General features: G+C 45.5%; 1 protein-coding gene across 1 annotated transcript; it reads left to right on the top strand.

Moving 5' to 3' along the window:
* The first annotated feature begins 108 nt into the window (after nt 1–108).
* On the top strand, nt 109–2,795 carry LAMTOR2 (late endosomal/lysosomal adaptor, MAPK and MTOR activator 2). Its single transcript, XM_029581964.1, has 4 exons — nt 109–284; nt 754–916; nt 1,654–1,743; nt 2,484–2,795. The coding sequence occupies exons 1-4, from the start codon at nt 217–219 to the stop codon at nt 2,538–2,540; spliced, it is 378 nt and encodes a 125-aa protein (XP_029437824.1). The 5' UTR covers nt 109–216; the 3' UTR covers nt 2,541–2,795.
* Nucleotides 2,796–11,262: the final 8,467 nt, after the last annotated feature.

The following is an 11,262-nucleotide window of genomic DNA, read 5'->3' as shown; positions in this document are numbered from 1 at the left end:
CGGCTGTAAGTCTTGTAGTATGGGACTACAATTCCCAGCATTCTGTGCTGAATTACTTCTGGCGGGCGGAATTTTCCGGAAGTGGCAGGTGACTGTAGAGTCCCGGAAGAACGCTGGCTTTTTTTTTTTTTTTGTCAAACTCATTTTTATATGATTTTTCCCTCCGTCTTTCGCTTCCTTTGGAGATATTTCTTCGCCCACCTCTCCCAGTGAATCATGCTGCGCCCCAAGGCCCTGACCCAGGTGCTGAGCCAAGCCAACACAGGCGGCGTGCAGAGTACTTTGTGAGTACGGCAGTGAGACGCTCTGTTTTGGGATAAGAGCTGCTGCAGCCATCACCTGACCAGCAGTTTATCCTTCACAGGCTAATCCGGTTCTGGAGTTGCCCTCGTTGCATCTCTGCCTTTCCTAGAGAAGCTGTAACGGGATAAAATCGGGACCGGATCAGTCTATCCAGATTGACCTGGGTCAGGGGGTGACCGTGCGTTGCATACTCTCAGAGATCATTTCTTCGAGTTGCCAATCTCACTCTCAGGTCATTCTGAATAATTCTGGTCCTGTCCCCCTAGTTGCTTGGAATTCCAGTTCTGATATCTCTAACACAGGAGGAATTCCATCTCTATGTACACAGTTGGGGCAAAACCAGAACTGGATCAACCTCCCCTAGGTTGGACCTGGATGGCGTGGCGACCCTCAGGAGATGCCTTTTCAGCTCTAGGTTCATAGCTTAAATTTTTTGTTTGTGATTTCCAGGCTCCTCAACAACGAAGGCTCTCTTCTTGCATATTCAGGCTATGGGGACACAGATGCCAGGGTCACGGCAGCCATTGCCAGCAACATCTGGGCGGCCTACGATAAGAACGGGCACCAGGCATTCAACGAGGACAATCTTAAATTCATCCTCATGGACTGCATGGTGGGTGAGAACCGGGGGGGGGGTTATATGTTAGAGATGCTGCCTTTATGAATATTTTAAAGTGGGGGGGGGGTTCATATGTTAGAGATGCTGCCTTTATGAATATTTTAAAGTGAAGATGTGAAGCTTTTAGAACTATTATGTCCCCATGTCAGCCTTCTTATTGTGAACAGACCTCAAATGGTCTGGTTTCTTAAACTGGATGACTGATTTCATAGCTGGGCATCTAAGAATGGGGAAGGCTGTACACAAATAGTTACATGTGGTTAAAAATGTACAAGGGGGCACTGAAAATTTTCCTTGAATAATGATTTCTGTGTAGCTAGCAGATGTTGCACCATGGTTCTTGTTCAAGGCAGGACTCCAGCAACATTGCATGTAGTTGTGTGCTCACTTGTCCCTGTGTAGGCACAAAAATCTGTGGTGGTTCGTAATCTCTCCCTGAATGCAGGTTAATTTCTCTGCATAAATAAAGGTTTCCAGTGTGTGCATAGAATATCCCTAGGTGTTACCAGTGTCATGCAAGGAGCATATCCTCGCACCTGAATAAGTAACGCAATTGTCTTATGCCAACTATGCCAGTATGATGAAAGATGCTGTTGATCCCTGGGGCTGTTCTATGTGCTGGAGAGACACAATTCCAGCTGCACATGAAGTACATGGGGTCAGCGTTATGGAAACAAAAATCCACTTTCTCCTCTCCTTGTTTCTGATTTTTATTTGCTGTTGGCTTGCAGGAGGGCCGTGTGGCAATTACAAGAGTGGCCAATCTCTTGCTGTGCATGTATGCAAAGGAGACTGTGGGATTTGGCATGCTGAAGGCAAAGGTAATCAGTGGCTAAAATTCCAGCACTCACTAGAGTATTGTAAGGATGGCCAAGAGAAAACCAAGGAGAAATACAAAAAAAAAATTAGCTTAAAAGTAATAAAGTCCAGAGGACAATGGCAACAGCCTGGAAGCTGCTTCCCAGTTTCATAGAAGGGGACCTCTGCCCTAGTAGTGTGGGTTAGAATCCCTGCTGCATCTGATTAATCTCATGCTGAGAGCTGAGGGTGGCTCAGGTTGCTGTGCTTCTGATACAAGTCAGGTTTCCAGAACTGCTCTTCAAATGCACATTAGCCTCAGGAGTATACAAGCCAATGACAAGAGACTTAAACTTCCAACAGCAGAGAGAAATCATCGGGCCCCTCCAATTTTTGCCCATCTTCCCTTTCTACTGTAGACTCTCTTCAATCTCTGGCTTATTGCCTCGCTTTCCTGCTGATAAAGATCCCCTGTGCTTGTCCCAGACGTTCATAAATCCCAGTAACATTTTAGCCCTCACCACCTCCACTGGAGAGCTGTTCAGTGCATTGAACTCTTCCTTGTGTTGCCCTTGGGTCTTCCCCTTTCGAGCCTCCCCATCATAAGCCTTTTGTTCTAGAACTTCCTTTCCACTAAACCGACTGTTAAATAAATCAATTTTGGCCTGAAACTGATGTATTGAGGGGGTGGCTTCCAAGGATTGAACTGTAAGCCATGTTGTTCTGTTTGAAGAGGTTACCAATTATTTTTCTGTGTTAACAGGCAAAAGCTCTGGTCCATTACCTGGATGAACCACTCACGCAGGTGGCGGCTTCTTAGGCGGTGAGCTGAAATTGGGGGAAGTTGCAGGCAGTTGTTGTGAAATGAAAGAGAGACTCAGGGGTGGGGAAGGCCTGCAGATCCAAGGCTCTGAAAGGAAAGCGGCTGCAGCCGGAAGGACCTCGTGCATGCAGACAGATAAGAGCCCCCATCTGGAGCCCTTCCAGAGCGATGGAGAAAATTAGTTGCTGCTCAGAAGTGTTTTCTCAACCAAGTTGTATATTTATGTATAATAAAATCCCAAGCTCAGCTATGCACAGGCTCGGTTCGTGTGTTTTTAAAGTAAAAGGTAGACCTTGCTAAAAACTTTCCATGGCTATTTTAGATGTGAAAAATGGTCATCTATACAGCCTTCCCCGCCCCCCCCCCCCCCCCCACACACACACACACACAAGTGATACAGTAGCATGCCCACCTTCACAGACCCATATGTGTGTGGCACCTGAGCAATGTGCAGCTGGTGCAGTGTGGGCTTGGATACCTGAGCGAAAACACCTTGACGTTCAATAAACATGACCCCATCCGTGCACCAGAACATGAAATAAATTAAAGATGCATGGAAGGAATGAACATTTTATGTCAGGAGAGTCGCCCACCTCTGTTGGCAGTACTTATGAGGGAAATAATGAGCTTCCTCAAGCAAACCCTTTATTAAGGGACCATCAAATAGGTTTTGGCCTCAGGGATGCGCATAAATTGTGCAGATCTGCAGTGATTGTAATGGTAAAATCCTAAGTAAAAGGTTTGTGTGTGGGGGGGGGGGATCTTTCACACACTGATTTGTGAAGCTCTGCTAGGAAGTGTGTGCATGTAATTTAAAAGGTAGAATTTCCTGGTGATCAAGTTCTGGCTACTCACCAGAGCTGCTGGCCATATGCTTTAAAAAAAAAAAATAAATTGATGAATCAGGAATTTACTGGTTTTGTGGATAGGTTTAAACCTCACAGGAAGGGACTCGAGGGATACAGACACCCTTCCCTCCCTATCTTCCCTCAGACCAGTGCAGAAGGATGGTTTTTCTTCCCTACCAGCAGATGGAGACAGAGAACAAAGTCTTACTGTAACACTTGAGTCCCTAAGTATTCTCTGTCTCCAGTAGATGGTAGGGGTGGCCATCCTGCAGTCAGACTGTGTTGGAAGAATTTTCTCCCTGGAGGGGGAATCCCTCTGGTAGAGCAGGGTCGAACAGGGAGGTTGGTGACCCTTGTTTGTCTCATATCTGATATTGAGGAGGGTTTGATAGCCAGTGGTGCTGGTTCCCTGATCTCTTTGTCCTCTATGTCCTTGATCCCTCCTGTCCTCTGAAAGAAGTCTTCAATAGGAAAATGTTACTTTTCTTTTATGGCTATGTTACTTTGGGGGGATAGAAGTTGGGTCCCTTTAAGACGTTAAAAAAACAAAACAAAACAGGAAATGGGTCAAGCGGCAGAGGTCTTTCTGTGAATCGGACAGGCAGGGAAGCTGGCACATGGGCAGTGCAGGCTGCTCCAAAATCTGTTTCTTTTGCCGAGAAGAGGGGGGAAGCGTTGGCAGGCAAGTGTGTACTGATTTGGCCGTGCAGCAATCCCGTCATGGCCACTCCCGCATGGCGTGTGAAGTTATGTTCAGCACGTGGAGACACTAAGGCCACAGCCTTTCTCTCGGGCCTGTACAGGATTCGGTTTGGGTGGAGAGGAGGGCTGCTCGGGTGTGTCTTTTGAAGCCGCAGCGATTTAAAGAGCAGGTGCAAAAAAAAAAAAAGCAGCAGCTGCTTGTTTCTAACTTGGGCTCTGTGGGGGGAAATGAGCAGAGCGGGAATGGCGGCCATCTTGGACCACTTCTCACACAGTTCAGGGAGATGTGGGGGAGGCTAATGCTGGCCCTCAGTCAATGTACTCATGTAGGAGGGGCCTCTGCTATGCAGGATTTTGGGGAAAAGGATGCTGCAGATCCTTTTTGCCTTGGATTTGTGCCTTTTATGCATGAAGCATTCTTAAAGAATAAAGGTGCTGGCTCCAATGGGTCCTACAGAGGCTGTTTCGGAGAGATCTGTACCTCCATCCCTTCCAAAAAAGACTCAGCTTTTTTGAAGTGGTGGTCTCTAAGGGAAGGTCTCCCTGCAGATCTTCAAGAGGACGGGTGATGGGGATAGGGATACTCTGGCTGAGGGAGAGATCCCCATCGCTGAAGGTGATGATCTAAAGAGACAAATTGCTCGCCATGTTGATGTAGACTTGCAGAATTAATCATTAAGGAAGCCTGAGTATGGAATGAGTGGATCCTATCATGGAGGGGCTGAGGGGCCTTGCTGTTTCATCACACTGTTAAAGCTTTAGTCTTTGTGGAAAGGCTTGTGAGGCCATGGTTGAGCTGCATCCCCTTCTGGAAGGTGCTTTGGAATTATTGAAGGTGCCCAAGGTGAGGACTTGACATTTGTTTTTAAAGACTCTCAGGATAGGAAGTTGGAATTCAACTCGAATGTGGTTTGTTTGTTTTTTGTTTTGTTTGTTTTTGGGGGGGGGTTTGGGTTTTTTTAGATTTTGGCTTCAGCCCTTTGGACATCTATGTGTAGCAGTCTTACAGCCCGAGCGTGTACATGCTGGGTCCTGCAGTATTAATGGCTGGACCTGAAGAAGCTGTCTCAGAGAAGGAAGCTGATCATCTGAAGGCTGGTGTAGCTTTTAGTGCCAATGCCTTGCATGTTTTGCTGCGTAATGGTGTCTGTGGTATCAGCTAGGCGCCTTCTATGGTTGTGCATTTTTGCAGTGGATATATGATCCAAATCCTAGTTGGGTAACTTCTCCTGCAGAGGTAAATTACTCTTTGGGGAAGAGCTAGAGAAACTGGTGAAGTGCCTGAGGGAATCTAAGGATTCCAAGTTGCTAGTGGATAAGTCTTTTCCCAGTAGGCAGAAGTATCGCAAGGTTAGGTGTTGTTGCAAAGAACATTTTTCCATAGACAATAACAGTATCCTGTAAATTCTGTCTTTGTGGAGGGTCCAAAGGAATTCTCCGGAGAGTGCAAGGTCCAGCTCAAGTGAGCTTAAGGTCTCCCAATGAAACTGTCAGTCCACTCTGCTGTCGTCCATATAGGGGATCAGTTGTCCCTATTTTACAAGGAGTGAACCAAGATTTCGTCAAACCAGTGGGTTCTTTCCCTTGTAAGGGACGGTTACACCTTAGATTTTGCTCACCCAGTTGCTGTCACTTTCATGGCCTCTCCAATTAAAGAGGGACGTGGTGCAGTCCACCCAAGGTCATCCTCTTCTCCTGGCTGCTGTAGTCCGGTTCTGGAGGAGACAAGAGATCTGGGTCATTACATCATTTGTGGTTCCAAAAGAGAAGGGAGTATTTCGGCCCGTTTTGGATCTAATGAAGGTGAATGCTGCTCCTGAGTGCCTCATTTTCTTATGGAGACTCTGTGGTTGCAGAGATCAGAAGGATTTGAGGACACCTTCAGAAGTTTCTCAGGTTTGCCATGCTAGGGGTATATTTCCAGTTGCAAGCATTTCCTTTTGGGCTAGCAACAGCTCCTCACACATTCTCCAGAGTTATGGTAGTTGTGGCGGTGGCTTTGTGCAGGGAAGGAATTATGGTATATCCATTCTTGGGCGATTGGCTAAGTCAGCAAAATCAGAAGAGGATTGTCTCCGCTCAGTTTGTTTAGTGGTTTTCCTGTTGCAGAGCCTAGTCTACATGATCAGTTTCGCCAAAAGTAAACTGGTTCCTTCTCAAAACCGGAAGTACCTGAGTGCTCTCTCTTCAAAAAAAAGCATATACAAAAGGGGGAAAGTGTTTGAAACTGCAGAACCAAATCTGTTGGTTGCTGCAGACGAAGATTTCCAGGGTTTGGGATTTTCTGCGGGTACAGGGCTCTATGGCGCCTACGCTAGACCTGGTTCCTTGGGTGATGGTGCACATGAAGCCTTTGCAGAGGGCTCTTCTCTCCCGATGGAATCCTCGGTTGCAGAATTTCAAGAGCATCTTACCTCTTTGGGGGGAGGCCACATTGACTCTATCCTGGTGGTTCTCACAAGAAAATTTGTTGAAAAGAAGGGAGTTGGAGATCCCAGATTGAGTAACAGTTAATACAGATGGCAGTCTGAGCGACCGGGGAGCCATCTGCAAAGGGAGGGCGGCACAAGGTCAGTGGACAGTGACAGAAGCTTCCTGGACCTTTAGTCGTCTATAGGCCAGGGTGGTCAGGAATGCCTTGCTGTCCTTTTTTGCCACTGGTCAAGAACGGAACAATGTGGATACTATTGGACTTTGGCAGCTGCAGTTTACACAAATAAGCAAGGAGAAGCCATAAGTCCAGGTTTCCCTTGAACTAGGGAAGGTTGCTCCATTGGGTGGGTGGAATGGCATTTAAAAACTTGGTTGACTTCTCGCAACATTGGGTTGGAGAATGCACAGGCAGATTGTTTGCTTAGGCAGAGGCTGGATCCCAGGGAATGAGCGTTAGCCGAGTCAGCATTCTTGCTCCTCAGGTGCGTTTGGGGAAATCTGCCATTGGATTTGATGGTGGCCAATCAGCATGCCTAAGAACTGTAATTTTTCACTCTGAGGCTGGAGGCAGGATCAGAAGTTTTGGATGTCCTGACTCAGCCATGGCCTCCAGGGTTCCTGCTTTTCTTGTTTCCTCCTTGGCCTCTCATAGGACAAGTCATAAGGGGCATCAAGAGCTGGTAGTTTTAGTGGCTACGGAGTAGCCCAGATGTTCACGGTTCGCAGATTTGATAGATCTGAAGATGGAGGGACCCTTGCAGCTCAGCCATATTATTGGTCTACCGCGGCAGGGACCTATTTTTTGGAACAGGCAGATGACCATTTTCTCAAAGCTTGTATTTTGAGAGGAGAAAGTTAAGAGTTAAAAGGATATTCAGAGGAAATGATTATGTCCTTGTTGCAAGCTAGGAAAGCTTTCAACTTCCTTGGCATATGTTATCATCTGGAAGGTTTTCGAAACCTGGTGTTGGGGGATGGGGGAATCTCCAATTCAGGCTTCTGTTTCGGTAAGGATTCATCTTGAATTCTTTTAAGGTACTGTGGTAGTGATGCCCTGTTATAAGAACATGCCATACTGGGTCAGACCAAGGGTCCATCAAGCCCAGCATCCTGTTTCCAACAGTGGCCAATCCAGGCCATAAGAACCTGGCAAGTACCCAAAAACTAAGTCTATTCCATGTTACCGTTGCTAGTAATAGCAGTGGCTAATTTATAAGTCAACTTAATTAATAGCAGGTAATGGACTTCTCCTCCAAGAACTTATCCAATCCTTTTTTAAACACAGATATACTAACTGCACTAACCATACCCTCTGGCAACAAATTCCAGAGTTTAATTGTGCGCTGAGTGAAAAAGAACTTTCTCCGATTAGTTTTAAATGTGCAACATGCTAACTTCATGGAATGTCCCCTAGTCTATTAACTGAAAGCGTAAATAACCAATTCACATCTACCCATTCTAGACCTCTCATGATTTTAAATACCTCTATCATATCCCTCCTCAGCCATCTCTTCTCCAAGCTGAAAAGTCCTAACCTCTTTAGTCTTTCCTCATAGGGGAGCTGTTCCATTCCCCTTATCATTTTGGTAGCCCTTCTCTGTACCTTCTCCATCGCAATTATGTCTTTTTTGAGATGCGGCGACCAGAATTGTACACAGTATTCAAGGTGCGGTCTCACCATGGAGCGATACAGAGGCATTATGACATTTTCCGTTTTATTCACCATTCCCTTTCTAATAATTCCCAACATGCTGTTTTCTTTTTTGACTGCCGCAGCACACTGAACCGACGATTTCAATGTGTTATCCACTATGACACCTAGATCTTTTTCCTGGGTGGGTAGCTCCTAATATGGAAGCTAACATCGTGTAACTACATCATGGATTATTTTTCCCTATATGCATCACCTTGCACTTGTCCACATTAAATTTCATCTGCCATTTTGATGCCCAATTTTCCAGCCTCATAAGGTCTTTGTTCTCTGTCTCCATCTGCTAGCAGGAGAGCAAAACCCATCTGTCTGGACTAGTTTGCTAGGACTCCAGAAAAGAAAATTAGTAGGTTAGAACCAGTTTTTCCATTCAAAGGCTTTCATGTTCACTAGAAATGACAAAATCTCTTAGACATTCCATCACCACGACAGGCCAGATTAGACATCACCAGGAAAAGAGCTTTTTCAGTAGCAGGACCATCACTCTGGAACTCACTACCCAACCCTCTTCGCTTAATATCAAATCCTCATCATTTCAAAAAAGCTCTAAAAACATTCCTCTTTCAACAAGCATTTAATACTTCCACTAAGCAACCCCCTGATCATAAATGAAACTTCATCTCCCAAATTTCTCTCATCAGTTACATGTCACTTTAACTTCTCCCTTCCCCTATCTTCCCATCAGTGTTCTTTAAGGATATTACGATTCGTCCCCTCTCGTTCCCCTTTTTACCCTCCCTGCCCTCCTTGCTCAAGGCACGCTACCTTTATTTTATTTTAATTTTAATTAATAATTTGTTTTTAGCCAGTTATCATCTAGCTATTTAGTCAAATTTATGTATTTAAGTTTATTTTAGTTATATTTTATTTTTATTTTATTTTTAACATGTTGTAAACCGTTTTGATAAAATTTTATTTTAAAAAACGGTATATAAATACCTTTAAATAAATAAATAAATAAGAAATGCTGCACAGTAATGAACACGATCCTTGCACAACGGGCATCTAGAATTCATGAACAGGGTCTCAAGAGAGCAGTCAGTTTCCTTCCTGCGTCCGGAACAATCCCAAAGCACAAAGGTCTCACCTGAGCATCTTACTTCGTTGAGCAGTGGTTCTGAGTCTTCATTGTGCTGGTGCTCATGTGTTTGAACCACACAAGGCTTAAAATGGAGGATAAATCCTCATAAATAGTAGAACCCCCACGCTGCCTGGGGAGCAGGCACAATACTGCCTCCTTGGCAAAATTCACAAGTCGTGCAATGGTTGAATAGTGGGAGATAGCCCACGCCCTTTATTCTCTCCTGCAAATTATAAACACTGGACTCGGGGAAATAATCAGCTCTGTCTGCATAGGTTTAACAAAATAATTGGATGAAAACTACTTCAGACAAATAAGAGTTTAAAAAACAAAAAAGCAAAATTGTGACCTATTCTGTACCCTACAGCATCACATGGAGTTAAAGAAAACTTTCAAAAGTTCTTACCTTTTAAGAGTCCTTTTTAAAAAAAATATTTTTGTACTAATGGCTCAAGACTAGCCCCATTCTAAATGTTTTTAGCCCTGGAAAGTTGGAAGGGGTAGGGGGGGGGGGGGGGGCGGCAGGCTGCCGGCAACTGCTGGGCCGCCACAGCATTTGCGTGATGCGTAGGGGTGCGCTCCCCGACCCCTGTCACTCTCCTGGAGTACCCGATGAGCGAAGAAGGCTGGAGCCCCAGCACGGGGAGTTCTTCCAGCAACCAAAACCAGCGGAAACATGAAAAATGGCAGAACAGGGGTTCGTAAGGCCTCAAGCGCTCTTCCCCCCAGTAGCCACAGCTCAGGGGGAGAGGGAGACTACAGATTCTGGTATAAACTACAGAAGGACCGTGGAAGCCTAGGAATAGAAATGAGCTCAGCCCACCGTGGGGAACTGATAGAGACAGTGGGGCCAGAACGTGCAAGTGGAGGGGGTTATGAAATGTTCAGGGGTGATAGGATGAGAGGAGAAGCTGTTCGGTGCGAAGTCCCAAGGACCCCGTAAGACACCGCAGGAAACGTTCGGTTGTCGGAACTGACTGCAGGCCAAAAGGGAAAAAAAAAAAAATCCCAAGCGCTGTATCCGTCGGTGCTGTCGCCATCTTGTCCTTGTTCGCCGCGTTCGGTGCCAGCACGAATGTATAGACAGAACATGAGGCTTTCCAAACCTGTCCTGGGTATCCCACCGACAACGAATACGTAATGTATGCAGATTTACCGCATATCTTGGGGAGGGGGAGGTCCCCAGGACAGGTTTGGTAAGCCCTGAGCTAGAGCATTCAAAAGATTGATTTGCTTGGTTTTTGGACTTTGTGACTTCCTTTTTTCATTTTTATCCTTGGTTTTCTGGGTAATCACACTAGTCCTTGACACCCCACCTGGCCAGCTAGTCCGGTTTTCAGGATATCCCTAATGAATACGCATGAGGTTTATTTGCATACACTGCATAGTCATTAGGGATATCCTGAAAACCGGGGCGGGGGGTGGGGGGGACTTAAGGTAAGACCTTACCTCCCTTTTTTTTTTTTTTTTTTCAATTTTATTAACAACCTCCTTTTCATAATCTGCTTTCGGCTGTCCTTGCTATTTTCCTGTTTGTATGGGTGTCAGAGCGATGTCTGCATGGGAGTCTGGAAAGAGGGAGCCCCTGGCATATCCAACAAATACAAAGGGAATAACTTTTTTTTACCAAAAAATAAAATTATGTATCTGTCCAGAACACATAGTGCTACATGGCGCTACACACCTTCACCAAAACATTTCATTCTCTAACTTCCTCGGTCTGTTAGTTAGAAATATCACTTTAAAGTCAGGACACTCAGTCCCTTTGGGTCCCACCATCTTTCATTAGGGACCTCCCGTCACGATTCTGCCTTTCATCAGGGCTCTTCTGCCTTGGGTCTGGAGTCTCATGATTTGGCTGGTTTTGCCCATTGCTTATAGGGAGCTGGAGTTTTGATTTTCTTAATAAAATCAATAGGAAATTCAGAAGCATCTGAGGGGGAG

This window comes from Rhinatrema bivittatum, chromosome 16 (genome assembly GCF_901001135.1).
Source record: "Rhinatrema bivittatum chromosome 16, aRhiBiv1.1, whole genome shotgun sequence".
In the NCBI taxonomy this organism is placed as follows: Eukaryota; Metazoa; Chordata; class Amphibia; order Gymnophiona; family Rhinatrematidae; genus Rhinatrema; species Rhinatrema bivittatum.
Note: the sequence above shows the minus strand (reverse complement) of the source record. Positions and strands in the feature narration are given on the sequence as shown.